This window comes from Bos taurus, chromosome 15 (assembly GCF_002263795.3).
Source record: "Bos taurus isolate L1 Dominette 01449 registration number 42190680 breed Hereford chromosome 15, ARS-UCD2.0, whole genome shotgun sequence".
Lineage (NCBI taxonomy): Eukaryota > Metazoa > Chordata > Mammalia > Artiodactyla > Bovidae > Bos > Bos taurus.
In genome coordinates, this window is record NC_037342.1 from 7,464,694 (window position 1) to 7,486,262 (window position 21,569).

The 21,569-nt window shown below is 40.2% G+C and overlaps 1 protein-coding gene and 1 long non-coding RNA gene across 3 annotated transcripts in view; one reads left to right on the forward strand and one right to left on the reverse strand.

Moving 5' to 3' along the window:
• TRPC6 (transient receptor potential cation channel subfamily C member 6) overlaps positions 1-8,811 on the forward strand; it is a 160,188-nt gene extending 151,377 nt beyond the window's left edge. Inside the window, exons 11-13 of one of the 2 annotated variants that reach the window (NM_001166572.1) lie at positions 4,679-4,762; positions 6,238-6,313; positions 7,201-8,811. In NM_001166572.1, the coding sequence (NP_001160044.1) occupies positions 4,679-4,762; positions 6,238-6,313; positions 7,201-7,352 (312 nt within the window). In that variant the 3' untranslated portion in view covers positions 7,353-8,811. The remainder of the gene's footprint in view (positions 1-4,678; positions 4,763-6,237; positions 6,314-7,200) is intronic. The other variant, XM_024975041.2, reaches the window with a different exon arrangement.
• Positions 8,812-8,892: 81 nt separating this feature from the next.
• Positions 8,893-20,663, reverse strand: LOC132342299 (uncharacterized). Its single transcript, XR_009490615.1, has 4 exons — positions 19,019-20,663; positions 11,485-11,643; positions 10,171-10,232; positions 8,893-9,543 (listed from the first exon to the last, which is right to left on the reverse strand). It is a non-coding gene; the product is annotated as an uncharacterized lncRNA (long non-coding RNA).
• Positions 20,664-21,569: the final 906 nt, after the last annotated feature.

A 21,569-nucleotide genomic window follows, 5' to 3' on the forward strand; every position in this document is an offset into this window, starting at 1 on the left:
CTGCCACCAAGTGGTTAAAATGCTTCTTTGCACCATTGGGTAAGTTTCTTCTTACATATTATTTCTTGGGGTTATTAAGTTTTTAAACACGTGCTTGTTGAATACCTACTACATATTAGAAACTGATTCGAAATTTTTGCTGTATAGATGTTAGTTTTGCATTCAAATTCACGTTGCAGATTTAGAGTAGAATTCGTCACATAAAAAAGATCCAAGTGGATTTATTACTGTTTAGTCAGGTACCATTTAATTATATAACTGGTTCTCAGTGAGAGCTGATTTTGATCCCACATGACCAGCAGTCTAGGGTGCATCTGTAATACCTGGAGACAGGTTTGGTTGTCAAAACTAGTGTTGGGTTCTATTATTGGCATCTAGGGGTGAAGACCAGGGATACAGGCAAACATTATACAATGCACTAGAAGACCTCCACAGTAAGGAAGTACCTAACCCATAAATGAAGTGAAATGGGAGCACTGAATATGAAATAGAAAAAGTGAAACAGGCTGAAAGTAAAAGATCAAATTAAAAACCTTATTTTTAAACATGGCTGCTCATTGGAATTACATCTGGAGCTTTGGAGCAAAAAAACAATACCTGGGTATTTGTATTTTTCAAAAATGTGCATCTGGATTTTAAAAAGTGATTATAGATTTTTCTATTAAATGGCAGTGTTAGTGATATAAAATTCTATTATTTTCGTTACACATATTTTCTAATTTTCCTTGTAATGGCTTCTTAGATACACCTGTCATTGAAAAGTGGACATTTAATTTTCAAACACATGGAATTTTTAAAGTAAAAAAAAAAATTACTCAGCCCAAAGTGTTAAAAATGTTGCAACTGAGAAAGCCCAGACTCTGCCTACTGGACGCATGCAAAGGGAAGCCATGTGTTATGCTAAAACGGTATGACATACTGTAGATCCACACTTTAGAAAACCTATAATCGTATGCATTCTTAAAACTGTTTTCTGGCTTTCCCTTGCCTCTTTTGTGTCATCCAGTATGTCAGTTTGTAAGTCATCTGCCTCAGACCTTAAAACCAGCTCTCCAGGTTTCAGATATATTTTTCCCATGTCGTTGAGTTGTAGCCAGCTGTTTCATGAACCTAGATTGTACATGCCTTGTACAGCAAGGTGTCCGGAAACCAAGTGATCTCCATTAGTTACCCAAAAGTACTTCTTCATTCATTTCATCAGCCAACTACTTCTGATCATTTACCATCTGTCTCAGAATGATGGCTGTGGGGAAACTGAGATGAACTAAACAAAGTCCTTTCTTCTGTGGAGCCCAGGAGGGTGTAGACAATAACCATGTAAACAAGACAATGAATAAAGTAATTGGCATGTTATGAAGGATACAAGAGGCTTCTTAGGTGGTGCTAGTGGTAAAGAACCTGCCTGCCAATTCAGGAGACATAAGAGACACGGGTTTAATCTCTGGGTTGGGAAGCTCCCCTGGAGGGCAACCCACTTCAGTATTCTTGCCTGGAGAATTCCATGGACAGCGGAGCCTGGTGGGCAACAGTCCTTAGGGTCACAAGGGGTCAGACACGACTGAAGCAATTTGGCATGCACAGAGCACGAAGGATACAAAAGGCCTAACTTTCTTAAGATCTGTTTTCGTGGGGTGGGCAGAGAAAGCCATCTGAGGAGCTTATACATTCATCTCAACTCCAGAGGATCAGACAAAGCAAGTCAGTCAGGCAAAGACCCAGGAAGATAATGATGTGGGGATTGGGAACAACAAATTCAAAGGCCTTAAGTTAGAAAAGAGCAAATGAAAGACCACCTGTGTGGTTATTAAGTTTTCAAAAAAGTATTATTGCCATAGGTGTGGTGTGTTGTGGAGCTGCTTTAATTTGGGATGATTGGCACATCATGTACTAAGGTCCACACATTCATCTCTAAAATAATCTCAAAGAAGTATAAATTTTCACTTTCTTATTTCCATGAACACCATTTGGATATGTTCGTGGCCTCTAACAAAAGAAAACATTAAATTAATAATTTGTCACCATGAGGCTAGGTGTTCATAAGTAGATGGCTGTGATGCTCCAAAATTCCCTTTGTTTGGATCTTTTCCCTCTGGTTATGAACCTGTCCTCACCCTCCATGCTTTAGCTTAAAAACTGAGGGGTGGAAGTGAGCTTGACTCTGGTCATCATGTTTAATGATGTCTTTAAAGCATAAGTCACAGTTTGAAATTCAGGAATCGTATCTAATATTATAGGTTAAGATCATTATATTTTATATCATTATAAAAATTAATGATTATGTTATTTGCAAATGAATTAAATATTAAAATATGTTGAAGTTTACATTTGTCTCACAAATTCATAAATTAATGGGGTTTGAAGGACTCCAGTGGAAAAGGCAATGGCACCCCACTCCAGTACTCTTGCCTGGAAAATCCCATGGATGGAGGAGCCTGGTGGGCTGCGGTCCAGGGGGTCTCGAAGAGTCGGACAAAACTGAGCGACTTCACTTTCACTTTTCACTTTCATGCACTGGAGAAGGAAATGGCAACCCACTCCAGTGTTCTTACCTGGAGAATCCCAGGGACAGGGGAGCCTGGTGGGCTGCCGTCTAGAGGGTTGCACAGAGTCAGACACAACTGAAGCGACTTAGCAGCAGCAGCAGCAGGACTCCAGAGATCAACTAGGGCATTCTCTTCACTATCAGGAGAGATTATAGTATTTCAGCTTCTCACCTAGTGTTCCACAGCTAACCTGAAGGCAGAACCAGATTTGAATTTTCAGGCTTTTGTCAAGAGTTCTTCTACAGAACCTAAGCCATCTCTCTGGTTAATTTGGTCAATTGTATAATTTTATCTTATTTTTTTTTAAGTTGATATCAAGTTAAAAAAAATACAGATATTTTCTCGACATTTTTAGAAAGGGTGAAAGAGAAAGGGAAATAGCTACATGAAAAAGGATGTTATCTAAAGAATATCTTCACAATTATACATATATTTTATGAATCTTGTCAGCCTTGCCATATTTTCCCTATTATAACTCAGCTAGATAATTATTTATGTTCTTCATTAAATACCCAGGACATAGCACAGTTCTTTACATATAGAAGACGCTCATAAAATACCTGTTTAATGGATTGAATGTGTGCATAGCTGCTTTACTTCAATGTGTGGCCATTTATAGCATCAAAGAATTGGAATTAAGGATTTTAATTGAATTTCACTGGGCTTCTCTGGTAGCTCAGTTGGTAAAGAATCCACCTGCAATGCAGAAGACCTGGGTTTGACTCCTATGTTGGGAAGATCCCCTAGAGAACGGAAAGGCTACCCACTCTGGTATTCTGGCCTGGAGAATTCTATGGACTGTATAGTCCAGTGGGGTGGTAAATAGTTGGACATGACCGAGCGACTTTCACTTTCATTTTACTTCTAACAGAGGAGGAAATGGCAACCCACTCCAGTGTTCTTGCCTGAGGAATCCCATGGACAGAGGAGCCTGGTGGGCTACAGTCTATGGGATCACAAAGAATCAGACACAACTGAAGCAAGCAAGCATGCATTAGCTCTAACAACGTACATATCACTGGGAAATAGAAATCATGGCTGTCTTAGTAAATGGTCTTGAAGTTTCTTTACCCCTGAAAAAATTTTGCACCCCGCAAAATATATATCTGGAGATATTGTGTTTTGTTCAGTTTCTCCTATTTATTTCTTTGTAAAGCCATTTTCCCTTTAGAAAATGTGTTAGAGAGGTTTCTAATCTTTCTCTTAGCATGTTAATATGGTGCTTTACCACCTCTCTTGCAGATTGCTTTCTTTGTCATTTGCCTCTTCAAGCATATGTATTATTTGAAAAGTCCTACCCAGATAGGGTATTATACACATCCTAAAATTCAAATAGATTTATTAATGCTTTCTTGACACCTGGATCCTATCCCTCAACAAAGTCGTCTCCTGGTGTTTCCTCAGGAGTCTCATCACAGTCTACTGCATGTGCAGATGGTGCTGTCAGTCGTGCTGGACTGTGGCTCCCTCACCAGTGGACTTCTGAGATCACCACTATTATTTTCGCAACTTGTTTGTCTCTCCCTCTACCAAGGATACAACTGTGGGAGTGTTAAAGCATGACTCTCATGACAGCATGACTGACAGCCACGAAGTCTAAGACAGTCCTCAGACAACCTCTAATAGCCACCAAGAGGCTGAACACACCTAAAACATCTGTGATTTGTGTTGGAAGAAAGAATATTAAGCAAATTAAGTTAAAATGGCACTATACATATAGAACAGAGAAGGCAATGGCACCCCACTCCAGTACTCTTGCCTGGAAAATCCCATGGGTGGAGGAGCCTGGTGGGCTGTAGTCCATGGGGTCACTAAGAGTCGGACACGACTGAGCAACTTCACTTTCACTTTTCACTTTCATGCATTGGAGAAGGAAATGGCAACCCACTCCAGTGTTCTTGCCTGGAGAATCCCAGGGATGGGGGAGCCTGGTGGGCTGTCGTCTATGGGGTCGCACAGAGTCGGACATGACTGAAGTGACTTAGCAGCAGCAGCAGCATACATATAGAAAAGATTATGTATATAAGACTATTAGTTCATATGTGTAACTATCACATATGAAACTATGAGATAAATGCCATCACATTATTTAAAAATTAAATAAGAATCAATTTCTAATTCTTTTCAAATTACAGTTTGCACATAGTAAACAATCAAGTATAAGGAGCTCAGAAGATTTCCAGTTAAACAGTTTCACTAATCCTCCAAGACAATATCAGGTAAGCATGAGGTTTTAAAGAAATAAGACTAGTTATTTGTAATATTTAGAAACTCACCCAGTGCGATTATTAAAAGGATAATGACCTGTTATGATATTTTTTCAGTGATAATACACTAATACAAAAAATATTTATTGAGTAATTACAACATACCATGCACTTTCTAAGTACTAGAGATACAGAAGTAAATGAAATAGATGAAATCTTGCCATCATGGGAATTAGACCCTACATGTTTATTGTATCAAGACTATATTCAAAAAGCATAAGAAGAGAGTAAAAGTCACCTCAAACTCTATTACTGAGCAATTAAGACCACTTACTTTTTGTAAATATTCTGCCAGATGATTATACGTATGTGTATAATTTTACATACATTTTAATATTATTATAGAAATGTTTATGCAATATTGGGCTTCCCTGAAGGCTCAGTGGTAAAGAATCCACCTGCCAATGCATGAGATGCTGGTTTGATCCCTGGGTTGGAAAGATCCCCTGGAGAAGGAAATGGCAACCCACCCCACTATTTTTGCCTGGACAGAGGAGCCTGGCTACACTCCACAGTATCACAAAAGAGTTGGACACAACTCAGTGACTAAACAGCACCAACAACAAATATGCAGTGTTATCTAAATGAGATAATAATATATAATGAGTAATAGTTTTCCACTTTGCAAAGCATATATTCATATTAATGTTAATGGATGTACTGTATTCCTTTGTACAAATAAATAATCCCCTATTGATGAACATTTAGGGTTTATTTTTTCCACTATTATAAGGAGTACTACTATGAACAGACTTGTTTGTATACCTAATTACATCCTTAGAATAAGTTATTGAAAGTGGGACTTTATTGTCTATCATTTAATTTTGGGCTTAGGTAGTAAGATTTGGTTTAGCTATATATCCATCCACTCAGGACTTCCTACATATGTGCTGAGCCTCTTATTATTTATAAAAAGTATGTAGTAAAAGCAGTATCCTCATGGTAGAAGCCAAGTGCTGGAGAAATATTATTACATTGAAACTAGCCATTCCTAAATTATTAGAAAGTATACAATCAAAACTGGCTACATTTTTTGGTAATGGAGGGGAAAATCCATAAATGAGGCACATTTACTTAACTTTCCATTCCCACAGGCCGAACTGCACACCTTTGACCCACCCAGCTGAAAGGCTGTGTCTTGTTCTAACATTTTTCAAGTAAAATACAAGCAATGAACATCAAGGATTACGTGTTTGCTCTAAACTTACTCTTTTCTCATTAATTAACTTTTGAGTCATTAGCCCTGGTGATGTTAAAATTTACTTTAAAATCTGTAGATAGTATACATTCCCTATCAGATAAATCATCTTAATCTCTCATAGCTATCACTTCAAAGTATTTACTAAAGACAGAAAGATTCAGAAGCTTATTCCAAATGATTGGTCATGAATGTAAAACTAAGATGGATTTCTCCTTTTCCTGTCTAGAAAATAATGAAGAGGCTCATTAAAAGATATGTATTACAAGCCCAGATAGACAAGGAGAGTGATGAAGTGAATGAAGGTGAGTTGAAGTCAGCCCGTGAGCATGAGCCACACCTGGGGCCTGAGGCCAAGCTGAGGGAGAGCTGGAGAGGTGGACGTGGGAAGGGTGGGCTTCAAGGGGAGGAGACCGCATCGCAACGGGCATCAGCACTGCCTCATGCTGAGGAAATAGAGGCTATTTCTCCAAAGGGCAGATGCCGTTGGCTAGATAAGTAACTGTGGTCATCCCTTAGTCTTTGTGGGAGATTGGTTCTAGGACCTGTGTCAATACCAAGTTCCTCATACAAAAAAGGAGTATTGTATTCCAGTCTATCCTTCATATTCCAGATGCGGAGCCTGCAAACAGGGAAAGTAGACTGTACTATTTTTGTGGGGGGCTTTAGAGGGAGAGGACTTCCCTGGTCGTTCAGACAGTAAAGAATCAGCCTGCAATGCAGGAGACCCGGTTTGATCCCTGGGTCAGGAAGGTTCCCTGGAGGATGGCATGGCAACCCACTCCAGTATGCTTGCATGGAGAATCCCAAGGACAGAGAAGCCTTCACAGGGTTGCAAAGAGTTGGACACAGCTGAGTGACTAATGCTTTTACTTACACTTGGAGGAAGAAATCAGTGGGTGGTGAAAGGGAGGGTCCATTGGCCCCAAAATCCTTTAATATTTGTTGCCAGTGTTTCAATTTCAATTATTTTAGGGGGACTTTCATTATAAGCTTTCTCTATAATCTTTTCATTACCCAAAATACTTAGCTGAGAAAACAGAAATCTGCCCCCATTAAGAGTGATTTCCTCTGAAAAGATTCAAAATACAGATATGTGTGGAATTAAAACAGATTTTGATCTATACAGAATCACTAGCTTCTCTGCATTACATATTTACAATTTAATTCTTGTCACTCTTGTTTTTCAAAGGGGAACTGAAGGAAATTAAACAAGACATCTCAAGTCTCCGCTATGAACTCCTTGAAGAAAAAACTCAGAATTCAGAAGACCTGGCAGAACTTATTAGAAAACTTGGGGAGAAATTATCAATGGAGCCAAATCAAGAGGAAAGCAATAGATAATGCAGAGACTTTCTTAAAAATTCATATTTATTCGTCCACTTGAAGCCATATTATTTTCTGATTTATTTTTTTAAGTGCCACTGTGACCAGCTTTTGAAAAAGAAAAAGTTCAAAGATAACTTGGGTCATCCAATCATTTGGAATTCTACTATTTAATATTTATGGTGATTAAATTTCATTATTCAGGTTAAAGATTGCAGATTATGATGAAAATTACACCCAATTGTTTGGTGCTTTTCTTCATAAACTGCTTTCTTGGGTCTAACTATTGTGATTATGTGAGTGCCATGTAGCGTCTGTCTGGGGATCGTTTCGCTGGCAGGGCAAACACACTGCACTGTGTTATTTCCCCTGATGGTGACTTCAGGCATCTTCTTGCCTGCTCTGTGGACCCCTGATGGTGACTTCCAGACTTGAATTTAGAGAAAAATAATCTCTTGCCATTTAGAGAATACTATTTAATCATCCACCCTTCTTAGTCCCCACAAAATAGGCTTGATATTGTCTGTGCAAAGTGGTGTTAAATCGCTCCTAAATTTTCTGATTCATCTCTTTGGATATTTTACCAGTGAAAAAGTGCTGCCTTCACTGAACCTTGGAAACAAAGTTCAGTGTGTGGTGTGTGTGTGTGTGTGTGTGTGTGTGTGTGTGTGTGTGTGTGTGTGTATGTGCACACGTGCATATGAAATACTTGTCCTGTTTTCTTTTGCAGCCAGTGTAGATACTTAAAAGCTCTTTAAGTTGTACTTTTTATTGTGACTAAAAAGATGTTGGCCAAATAAGAACTTTTTATTGGAGAAGTATCAAAGCCACAGACAATTGTGTTTATTTGGTCAAATGACAGCACAATTTTGTACCATTTCCAAGGGTCTTTATAGGTGATTTCCTACATATGGCAACAGACGGAAAGGAAAAAAATGTGTAGACAGAACTTGCAAATACTTATCTGTTATTCTCAGTATATTCTACACTCCTCTCAAAATATATAAAATAAGAATTTGCATTCATGAGCATTTACCAAGAGGTTGCTATTATGTATTGATAATGTGAGGCAATATCTAAAAGAAAGAAATGAAGGTTCACACTTCAGCTACCCAGACTATCAATATTTAGATGATGCTGGGCATTGACTGGAAGTGCTGCTTTAAACTCAATAAAGAGAGGCTTCATATGCAAAATTTTATTTTAAAGATAAAGTGGTCACAGAGAATCTGGTTAGCCCCAACTTTGATTTTGTTTACATCAAAAAACCTTTATGTAACCAGATCTGAAAATTTAGCTGAGATTTTATATTAGGTGACTTTTGTATTTATGGTTATCACTTAATTGAAAAGTTATTTAGTGATACAGAAAAGGTCTGTTTTCAAATGTTCTGTGACAATATTTGAATCAGAAATTGTAAAAATCAAACTCATACCAAATGCACTACCCATGAATTAAAATAACCTAAATGCAAAAACCTTGTGTGTTATGCCATGCAAGAGATTGGCCTCCATGCCAAGCAGCATTCTGTGACAGCAAATGGGCTTGATTCTAGAAGATTCTACAGAAGATATTTAGATTCCTCAGCACTCCAGCCACCAGGAGCACCAGCAGCTCCGCAGTGGCCAGGCTTACCAGGTAACAGGTGGTGAGTTGGACTGACTTTTGATTGACCTGACAAGATGTAAGTTTTAGGAAATGCAACAGGCATGATGGTGGCCCCCTCAGTAAAAGGCAAAGTGCTACGTGTTATTATTCAAATTATATGTCCTGAGATCAACATATTTCCTTCAAAGGGCAGCTGAACTGGCATCTTTTCTCATTTCCTTTTAATTGGAAGATGATAAGAGAAACCAAGCATATTTTAAGAAAGGGTTTAAGAATTCCAGCAAGAGCTTCTTAATTTCAAGGCATACTGGCAAAGGATGGTCAAAGCACAACCATCCTGCAAAAGTCTCAAGACCACTGGCTTTAAATCATGTATTCATGTTGAATCTGCTTAACCTTTTACAATTAGGGGATTAAGAAATTTAAATGTGTTTATCCAAACTGTTCTCTCTCATACTTCTTCTCTGAGATTTGGAGCTTTCTGGACTTCGGGTCCCAGAAGGAGGACAGAACAGTGATGTCTGATACTCTGACCACACAGCTCCTCCCTGAGGGCCAAGCCTGCCCACTCCTGGGCCTGTTTTACTCTGCTCTTCTTACTCTAAAATTGAGAAATAATACAAATTCAATGTTATTTTACTAGGTGTATAAAATTAATCACAAGAATCTACTGTCTGCTTAAAACTTTGCCAGGGATTAAGAGATAGAAAATGCATCTGACCTCAAGGAGACTGCAACCAAGTAAAGAAATGGGACTTAATACAACTATAAGAAGTGCTTACTGAATATTCACCATCTGCTAAGTACTGTGATAAATGCTTTCTGTGCTCTGTGTAATTTAATATAACAATGCTTACAATGGGTTTTCCTGGTGGCTCAGTGGTAAAGAATCTGCCTGCCAAGCAGGAGATGAAGTTCAGTCCCTGGGTCGGGAAGATCCCCTGGAGAAGGAGATGGCAACTCTAGTATTCTTGCCTGGAAAATGCCATGGACAGAGGAGCCTGGCAGGTTATAGCCCATGGGGTCACAGAAGAGTCAGATATGACTAGACGACTAAACGACAGCAACCAATGCTTACAATAGCTGTATAAGGTAACTATTATTACTATCCTCATTTTAGAAATGAGAAAACAGAGGCTTTTAGTGGCTAAGTGACTTGCATACAGAGTAAGTATCAGAATCAGGACTAAAACCTAGGCCTGCTTCACAACAGAGGTCTCACACATACCTGGGATCTTGACCAGCTAATCTGCAGTGTGATTGCCTCAGTGCAAAAGCTCATAGTTCAATCTGTAGGGGAAGAAAAATAACCTGTACCTGAAAATCCAGTGTTCCATTGTATACCCAGTCCACAGGCACATAATCACATTAATCAAGGAAGGCTATGAGTAAAGAGAAGATCTGATTTCAAAAGGATTGTAGATACAAAAGAGAATAAGAGATGGAGATGTATATTAAGGGGAGGGGGGAGCATACAGTGAGCAAGACCAAGAGTTGGACATGAGTCGGGGGCACAGAGGAAGAGAGAGTGAATTCAGTGGCTGTGACTCAGGCTGAGGAAAACAGATTGATTTTGGACAATCTATCCCACCCATCCAGCACTATTCCTGTATGAAAGAATCTTATCACTATATGAATAGTTTTTTTTTTTTAATATGAATAGTTAAAAAAGAAAAAAAAATATACTAAAATTTCAATTAAAATGGAGAGACTATGCAGCAGTATTTGCCAACCAGGCAGCCTGACCTAAAAGTGCTCCAATAGAATCAGTCTGTACCAATATCCAGCTTCAGGCCAAGGAAGAGCTGTTTCTCCAAGTGCCACAGTCTAAGTATAACTTTTATCTGATCCAACAAGCAGGTATAGCTTCCTTCTTCACCCTGAAACCATCCCTTGGGGTCACGTGCTAGGTGTTCCCACCACTCTGCTGAATGGTGCTGGGTGGGAGGTTCTACTGTAGTTACAGCCTCTGCCCAACTAGAGGCTGCAGGTTAAATCACTAAAGAAGCAGAAAAAGATATGAATTCTTTTTTTTTAGATCTGAATCTCATTTTCATATAATTAAGAAAAGCCTTTTTAGTAAGTACACATTGTTTAAAACTGTTTATTTAAGTACATTTTAGTGTTTTTTTTTATAGTTTAGCCTAATCTAAAAATGATATAGTATACATTAATATATCCTTTGAAAGTGAGATAAAGGAAATGAGTATATAATCTCTGTTTTACAGAATACTGGAACAAAAGTCCACTTCAATATAGGCAGACAATTTGAAGTACAGAACAATAAAATATTATAGAATAAAAAGGTAAATTTATTTCCTGGTTGAATTAGCAATAAGAAAAAATACCAAAAATGTCAGAACTAAAATATTAACAGTATCAAAAATTTGGTCTTAATCTGTTTTGATCATCTATCACTGTACAGAAGAAGTCATCTAGAGATTAGCTCAAGGTGGCAGAGTAGAAATTCTCCCCCTTATGAAAATACCAAAATCACAACTGACTGCTATACAAGAATCAACAAGAAAATGCTAGAACCTACCAAAAAGGATGTGAATTCTTGACCCAGACCTCTGTGTTGTACTTGGGAAACTTATCTGAGCAGCTTTCCAAGTGAGCAAGTTGATCACAGGTTGTGTAGGAGTACAGCTCAGCATCTTACCACTGACAGTCAACTTCAAAATTCAGCTACCAGAGAAATCTGTTACCATAGAAAACATTGACTTTTCTGAGTATTTACTTTTATATGTGACTACCTGAGGTTAGAGATACACCACAAACAAAAGACTCAGGTAATGAAGGCAAATTAATTGAATCATTAGAATGATTGCTCGAAGTTTCTTCTTTACTTTGTATTTACAGCAACGACTGTAAATATTTCTGTGGACACTTTTAAAAACTTTCCCAGTATGAATTTCATTTGATTTGATAACACCTATTCTCAAATCACAGAAAGTTTTCATTTTGAAATCAATTTTTGATGAGACTTTTGTACAACTGAGTAAATAGCTAGAGATACTGACCAACTGTATGATAGGCTTTTTTTATATTAATGCCATTTGACTGATATATATCCAGTGTAGGTGGATCATGGGGACATTGATTCAAGTTTTTCAAACTCTTTGAAAATGACAAAGCAAGCAGCCAACTTATTCAATGATAAGGGGAATTATACCTACTAAAGAGATCATATTAGTCATAGTGCTAAAAAATAGTTTTTCAGATTCATAATAGTCATCATACTCCCTAAGTATCATGTTATCAAAGACATTGAAGTAAAAACTAAGAGAAATATTGGTATGTACAGAATCTAAGAATGGTTTACTTTCTTCTTTTTCTATTGGCCACTCTGAAAGCCGTAAGCTTCTGTCATTATCTACTGATAAACTATAGGAACAGTGTGTAAAAGGTAGACAAATAGGTATGCCCTCTAGTAAATGCATAGAACATTAATATTTTTTCCTAAATCATTAGAGGAAACCTTGATGACGACATTTAAGAAATGAGTTTTGGACGCGACTGCCCTGCCTTTTTGTCCTCATCGTTGTCCATGAAAATAGACTTCTGAATCATTACAAGAACAGTCTCAGAATAAATTTACTAATTATCATGTCTGAGACTAAAAGTACTATGGCAACTCTCTGCTTCTGCCTTAACCTTTCCAGTATTTTGTGATTCAGTCGTCTGACATTTACCCTTCACTCTCCTTCAGGAAATGGACTATCCTTCAGAATAATTGGAAGAAGTAAAATTTCAGTGTTACATGATGTTTTAAAAAATGTTATCATGTTTTCATATTGCTGCTACTGTTAATATGTAGAATAATATTATAGACACATATACATAGTTTGTCATTATATTTAGTCTGTAATCATATAATGCATGTAAAATATATGCCTGTTTTATATATATAAATCAAAACAAAGACATTTTTCAAAATATGGTTATAATCCTAGAAAAAAACAGTTATGCTTGGGCTTCCCTGGTGGTCCAGTGGTTAAGAATCTGCCTGCCAATGCATGGGACATGGGTTCAATCCCTGCTCCTGGTAGATCCCACATGCTGCAGAGCAGCTAAGCCTGCTCGCTCTAGAGCCGATGTTCAGCAACAAGAGAAGTCGCTGCAGTGAGAAGCCTGCACACTGCAGTGAAGTGGCCCTGCTGGCCACAACTAGAGAGAAGTCTGCACGCAGCAATGAAGACCCAGCACAGCCACAAAAAATAGATAATGCTTACAAATCTGCACTTATTGATTGTTTCTTTTCTCATTTGTCCTTTTCTTTCATTTTCATTTCAATGATTTCAACTTTTCCCTCTAGTCTCTGTATCTACCTCCTCTACTGAGTTTCTTCACCCTAGTAGTTCAGAGTATACGTTCTAGAGCCAGAACATGGGGGTTTGAATCTGACCTATGACAATCATCAGCTGTGCATTTGTCATTAAGCTGTTTAACCACTCTGAGTATACTAAATTCTGCAGATGAAAAGAAGCTAACATCACCTTCTGCGTAAAGTTACTGTGAGGATAAAATGAGTTATCTTAGACTCAAAAATCATTCTTGCCATGTATAAGTATTTGGTTAATGGTAGCAATTGTAGAGAAAGAATGTGGTTCTCGAATTCTACCCTGTCTTAAATCTCTCCCTCCTAAATCTCATAATATTGTATGAAATTTATGTTTCAACTCATGTTGCTCTGATTAGTTGGAAAATGTGTCTGGAGCACTGTGCTAAGAAAGGATCTGTTGAGATCAGTAAGAAAGAAATATACAGAGACTAGATGAGAAGTTGGCCCTCTGGCCCAACTTCAAGGAAGGTTTTCCTTCCTTGAAAAAAGAAATCATATTTGAATAATATTTAGAAAACTCTTAAGGCATATGTGTCACTTTTGCTTGTGATAATTTTGTATTGTTATAAAATATTATCACAAAATATTTTAGGGCAGGTACTCTTAGATCTCAATCAAAAAATTTTTATTTAAAACCTATTATATTCATTGCAATGTGCTGGGTGCCATTGCCAATAACAGTGATAGAAACCGAAAACAAGTAGTTTATATAGAATCAGTAGTTTGATGGGGCCTACTTTATTCATCCTAGAGAGCTATACAACACTTGAGAAGAAATTCTTTACCATGTGCCAAGTAGAAAATGAAGCCTGGACTCATTTGTCAGTGTGTTTTGACCTGGGCTTTACACGAGGAGTATCTAATGTTACTTTTGTTCCAGGAACTTTTAGGCATCTCCCTGCCTAGTACAGATACTGGGATGTTGTGAGTGTCAGCAATAGGTGGCTTATTCAGTCATTTCACTTAAAATTAAAACAATAATCAGGATTCATTTTTTACCCTCTAGGAGCTTTAGTCAGACACAGGAGTCAGACATGTCGCCTGTTCGATGCTGTGAAAGCCCCCAGGCGCGCATCAAGGTATTGGGAGTGAGGTGTGTTATTTCACGTCAATGAGACTTCTGGTTGGAAGTAACATATATTTCAAACAAGCCTGCCCATAGGCTGACACATTGTTCTTTCCACATCCTGGAAATAGCAGTATTGGAAATACATCTGTGGTGGCTTGGCACGATGCTTGCTCTCATACAGGCTGTCTTAAATAACGTTTCCCAGAGCAGACTTGGAATGAAGCCATGTTCCCAGGCCCAGGATAAACTGATGAAGAGTTGGGAAAAGAAAGCAGGACAGGGAAGGAGAAATCCTCACAAATGTGTGATGCAGGCAAAATCCCACTAAGGCTTCATTTTCCACTTGGCAGATGGTAAAGAATTGCTTCTCAAGTGTTGTATGGCTCTCTAGGATGAATAAAGTAGGCCCCATCGAACTACTGATACTACATAAACTACTTGTTTTCTGTTTCTAGTACTACTATTGGCAATGGCACCCAACGCATTGCAATGAATATAATAGGTTTTAAACAAAATTTTTTTTGATTGAGATCTAATAGAGTACCTGCTCTAAAATATTTCATCAACCTGGAGGAAGTTCTGCCTCTGATCCATTGGTCTTCATCTAGGAGCTGCCCCAAGAGGACAAAAACTCCCAGGCTCTTTGAGTAAGGCTTCAGTAGCCCAAAGCAGGCCTGCAGAGAGCATGTCAGGTACAGACACTTAGAAGCAAAAGCACACAGATGTCAGGGAGGGGTGCACTGTAAAGGGGTCTGCTAGCATCTGGAGAAGCCCCGACAACACCCGCTCCACTCCCAACGTACAGTGGGCATGTACCTTTTTTTTTTTTCTTTTCTAATTAATTATTTTTGGGTCATACTGGGTCTTTGTTGCTGTGTGGGTTTTTTTCTGGTTGCCACAAGTGGGGGTCCCTCTTTACTTGTGGTGCATGGTCTTCTCATTGTGGTGGTTTCTCTTGTTGGGGAACACGGCTCCAGGGTGCTTGGGGGTACTCAGGCTTCAGTAGTTGCAACACGGGCTCAGTAGTTGCGATGCCCAGGCTCAGCAGCTGTGAGTATTCTGAGCACAGGCTCAGTAGTTTTTGTGGTGCACGGGCTTAGTTGCTCCACACCATGTGGGATAGTCCCATGTCTTCCCAGGGGTCAAACCCATGTCTCCTACACTGGCAAATGGATTCTTTACCACTGAGTCAACAGGGAAGCCCCAAGAGATTCTTGAAACCAAGGAGATTCTGCGTTAGTCATACTTAGGGTTAAACCAAGCGGTGTCTGTACGCATCAGAAACAGGACTGTTTCCTGAGGCGGCTGCTTACTTCATTGAACTAGATAAGTGTTGAGAGTTACACACACATGCTGGACCGACATACCTCATGAGGCAGCTAGGCCCTTAAGATTATCCACCAGTTGGCATTCCTTTAAGTAGAGGTATAATACGTTCCTTTGAAATGTAATTTTAATAAGGGTGATATATTAAGCAGTTATGAACATCAAACTGAAAGAATTTATGTAGACCTCTGGATAAAGAGGTCCTTTATAAAGAGGTCCTCATTCCTCATAAAGAAGAATGAGACCCAGAATTGATAACTTTAGATGAAAGTGAGTCCAAGAAAAAAAATCTAGAATATGGGGCTGTTCAATTAGACCACTTTACAACCAATCATAGCAGTTGTCCTTAGCTTAAAGCACAGCAGAAATGTAATAGAAGGCTGTGGAGAATGCAACAGCCCAGGACAGCCTTAATAAAATGCATCAAAGAGCATCAATGACTAATGATTCCCTTACATGTCCTACTTCACAATACTCACAACACTGTTGCCACCAAAAAAGGATTTGCATGAACCCTCAAAAAACATATATTGCATCTGTGTGCTCAGGCATGTCTGACTGAGCATGGACTGTAGCCTGCCAGGCTCCTCTGTCCATGGGATTTTCCAGGCAAGAATACTGGAGTGGTTGCCATTTCCTTCTCCAAAGGATCTTTTCAACCCAGGAATCAAACCCGTGTCTCTTGTAATTCCTGCTTTGGCAGGCAGATTCTTTACTACTATGGCACAGGATTTGTGTCACAGGTACTTACAGGGTTCCCAGCACATAGTGGGTGCTCAAAGTATATTTCCTGAATGAATATACATATTGGATGAATGTGTTTGGTGCCACTTGCTACTCCAGGAGGGCTTGCTATTCCCTAGGAGAAGAAAAACAGAACAGGCCTTGGGCAGACAAAACTCCCGAGAGAAACCCTTTCAAGACTTGCTGTCCAAACACTTTGACAGGAGACCCCACTGACCTCCTGCAGGCTCTGTCAGCATTGCGGTCTAGTGAGGGACATAGATTCTAATGCTGCAGGGCTCTCTCTCTCTGGTCACCATAGAGGTGTACCCTAGACTGACAGAGAGTACACACAAGTCTGGCCTGACTTGGGCTCTTTTTTCCACTTTTTGAGAAATTTCTGGTCCCAACCTCCTGGGTATCACCTTTCATCTACATCAGAAGAGAGATTAGCGTTGAGAGGAGGTCTGCCTGGGTGACATAGTGCGATCAGAATTTCTAGGGAGAAAGGGGCAGCAGGAAGCTGCCTTTATCTCTGCTACTTTGGTTTCCTTTATCATCAGAGGAGGGGAGTAATCCTTGCTGTGCACTTGACATCCTGAGATTATAGTGAAGTGCAAAAAAAAAAAAAAAAGTGATATCTCTAAAATGTTTACAAATTGCCCCACAGAGCAAAGCAGCCGCCCTGAACACAAAGTCAGTGATGGAATTTCACCCCATAAGAGTTGTCATTTGCTTGGAATAATTGAGACTCTTCTACCAAAATCTCATTGTTAAGTACTGGGAAAAGAGCAAATATCAACCCAGTCTTTGGTTTCCTGAAAGGAGCTAATCGGTGGGTCCACTTTGGCTTCTACCATTCAGAATTCCTTTCATTCTCTTTTTTTAAAAAAATTGAGGTGTAATTGACCTAATACATTATGTTAGTTTCAGATGTATAACATGATGATTTGTTTATATTGTGAAATAAGCACCACGATAATTCTAGTTAACATCCATCACCACAAATAGTTACAATTTTTTTTTTCTTGTGACAAGAACTTTCAAGATCTACTCTCTTAGCAACTTTCAAATATACAATACAGTACTATTGACTATAATTACTGTGTTGTACATGACATCCAACTTGGGCTTTTTTGTTCCCATTATGCCTGGCTGCTGACCAAACCACAATGTATTCTATCCCAGATCTGGGAGGTCACACTGACACAGTTCAGGCAGGCTGGCGACAGGACCTGCGAGGAACCAGGCAGGCTTGCCCCACCCTGCTGATGCCAATATGTGGCAATGTGGTTCAGAGAGATGCACATAGCTTTTGAGACAGACCTTGAAGGACGCTTGCCTCCCACCTGCTGACACTGCCTTGAACTTAGAGAAATGTGGAACATTTCCGAGGGGCTTATTTTCCTCAGTTGCTTAAAAATGCCTTCCTCATGACTTCCTCATAAGGATTAAATAAGAGCATGTACAAGAAGCACTGTTTCTCTAAGGACAGTACAACTGAACATCTTTGTCAGACATTGGGTGATACAATCCTCAGACATCTTTTACCTTCTGTCCTCCCCAGATACCCAATTCACTTTTTAAAACTGAAGTAGACTGATTTACAATGGTGTGTTAGTTTCAGGTGTACAGCAAAATGATTCAGTTATATGTACATATATATCTATTTTTCAGAGTATTTCCCTTATAGGTCATTACAAAATATTGAGTATATTTCCTTGTGGTAACCTATTTCATTTATAGTAGTGTATATATTAAACCCAAACTCCTAATTTATTGCTTCCCAGTTCCCCTTTGAAAAGTGTTTTTCATGTCAGTGGGTCAGTTTCTGTTTTGTAAATAAGTTCATTTGTATCAGTTTTTTAGATTCCACATATAAGTGATGTACAATATTTGTCTTTCTCTGACTTCACTTAGGATGATAATCTCTAGGTTCTTCTATGTTGCTACAAATGACATTATTTCATTCTTTTTTATAACAGTAATATTCCATTGTATTATAAATATACCACATCTTCTTTATCTGTTTCATCTGTTGATGGTCATTTAGGTTGCCCAACTCACTTTTGAGATAAAATAATCCCAGGACACACCTCAGGATATGTATGTGGATCAATAAAGACCTGGTTGAGGCGTTCACTGACCTTTGCCAGGTGTTTGGGGGAGGGGAGTCATCCAGAGAAATATCAAGGCCCACACACCCCGTTTTGTCTGTAGGCCTTGGTATCCTAAGTTTCCCCTCCAAACTTCACACATAATTTGCCTTCAGTGTAGGGTTGCTCTTTCTGATGGGGATAGCTTCATCCTGGGCTTTGTTTTCTGGTACCCCCAGGGTGCGGATGGCAGGGGCTTAGTTATTGGCACCCTCAGTCTTATATCCGTTCCTCAAAGTTACCACTCCACAGGCTGAAGGACTCTACTGCTGAGTCCTAAATACACCGGCTCTCCGAAAGCCCACGGGATCAGAAACTCCTTGACAACCCTGTGTGAGGCCCTCGTGCTCAGGCCTCCTGTCTCCTGGAGTTTCCGTGCCCTACCTGAGACACAGTGCTGAGAACAGCGAGTTCGACACTTAATTTGCTGTACAATAAACACGCTTTGCGCACTCACCTATAGGAGGCACTGCCCTGGGGGCCGAAGGCCGAAGGAACCTCTGACTCCTCTTGGAACCCGTATTCAGGAAGGGGAAGTAGCCTAGAAGTAGAATAACTAAGGGAAGCGCGCAGGGTGTTAAAAGGGGACGTGTGCTATGAAGAAAACTGAGGCGGTGAGGGAGCTGCAATTTTAAGCAGGGTGGAAAAGGCCTCGTGAGAGAAGACCGAACGGAGGTGAGGGAGGGAGTTTGGCACGTACGTGAGGAGAACGGCCTCATGGGCCCACCTGAGAAAGAGACACTGAGGCGGGAGAGAGTCTGCTGTATCTGAGGAACAGAGAGGAAAGGAAAAGGGTTGGAGCAGAGACGCGAACGGAAGAGCTAGAGACGAGAGCTCGGACTGGAAATGCGTGCGGGCCAGGTGGGAGGAGCTTTGACGTCACAGACGGCCAGGCTTTTACTCTGAGTTTCCTCAGGAGCCTTGGTGGGATCTTCAAGTCAGTGAGAGCAACATTCTTCTCCAGCTGCCTGCCTGGGGCCTGTTTCAGACCCTCATTTCTAGAAACTGGTGGAGGTGGTTTAGTCGCTAAGTCGTGTCTCACTCGTGACCTCATGGACTGTAGCTTGCCCGGTTCCTCTGTCCATGGGATTTCTAGGCGAGAACACTGGAGTGGGTTGCTGTTCCCTTCTCCAGGGGATCTTCCTGGCCCAGGGAGCAAACCTGCATCTCCTACATCGCCAGCGAAGAATTTTTTACCGCTAAACTTCCAGGGAAACCCCTTCTAGAAGCTGAGCCGTTTTTCTTCCTCTCATGCCACCGTCATCCCTGAATGGCACTTTGGTGAGATGTCAGGAGCATCAGAACTGGCTGGGTCAGAGTCCGCGTGGTGATGCTCTCCGCACACCTTTGCTCTTGGCATACCTGCAGGAACGGGGTCAGTCACAGCCCTGTTTATACTCTCTCTGATCACAGCTTATACATGCAAGCTTCAAGCTGAGTCTTTCTCTCTTTTCCCCTTTCTTTCCTTGTAACTTCCTTAACATGGACTACGTTGCCCCTAGCATGCCAGGAAACTGGCACCAGTCTCAGGGCTTTCTGAATATCTACTAGAAGCTAGTGACAGATACCAAGCTGCCTGGTGATTAATGGGAAGATTCTGTGCCCACTTCTCTGCCCATTTCTATCAAGAAATGACAATAAATGTATCAGAATGCTTGCCCCAAGAATTACAGGTCAAGAGGGGAGCTGATGAAGGAAGGAAGAACTTGCCATCATTTTCTTCACAAAACTGACTGACTTGAGCCAGTATTTCAGGACGAGCAAGATGCACTTGGTAACTCAGGGCTGGTGTGAGCCATATATTGGGGTCACCCTACAGCATCACTCCCTAGTAGAGAAGGGTCGATACTGTGGTTCTTCATTTGGCAGATTCAGCTTGAGTACCAGTGTGCCTTCCAGCCTCTGGAGCAGCGTGCTGGTAGCCCAACGCTAGCTCCATGGCTTTTCCAAGGTCACTGGTGGTCTCTAATAACCCTGCTCATAACCATGGCCTTTAAGAAGGTGCCCTGAAGACTGTGTAAAGAGGGAATGCCATGAAGGCCTTGACTTGTACAAGGGCCACACACAAATTTCTCCATCACATTTTCTTCACTAACAATGCATGGGACTCTGCTGTGACATTTGAGTGTTGCAAGTAGATGCGTACCACTATAAAATAAATCACTTCTAAAACTATACAGATTCTTAAATGATAACATTTTTATTTTATAGTTTTAAGTTTTCATCATTCAAAGATCCTTATTACTTGTAGAACATTTAGTAATCATCATCAGCCACAGTTGTCACCTATAAATCACTCATCAAGGCCAGATTTGTGCTAGGTCTCTACCTCTGTGGTCTCATGTACTGTCCAGATACCCTGTGAAGTAGGTATTACTGTTTTAGCAGAAATGAGAACATTCAAGCTCACTCAGATCACATAATTTGGGCTTCTCTGGTGGCTCAGTGGTAAAAGAATTCATGTGCCAATACAGGAGATATGGGTTCAATCCTTGAGCTGGGAAGATCCCACATGCCCCAGAGCAACTAAGTCCAGGCGCCCTAACGATTGAGCCTGTTCTCCAGAGCCCAGGAGCTACAGCTACTGAAGCCCACCTACCCTAGAGCCCATACTTCACAAGAGAAGCCCCCGCAATGAGAAGCCTGTGCACTGCCACTAGAGAAAAGCCCACATAGCAACAAAGACCCAGAACAGACAAAAATAAACAAATAGAACTATAGATCACATAATTTTCCCCAAACCCTGCAGCATTAACTGTGCCTCATATTACTGTGGTAGAATCAGGACTTAAATACAGGTCTGTTTGAAAACGACAGTGCTGTAGAGGCAGTTCAGGTTTTGGAATTAAAATGCCTGTGATTCACAGTGGTGGTCTCTGTGGACAGATGGATAGAGGGCGGCTTGCATGTGTTTAATGGCATTGCTCAGGGAGTGTTACAGTACCGCACAAATGGAAGGATGTGTCTTAGCTCCCACTGGAGTGTCCATCCCACACACTCTCACAGCC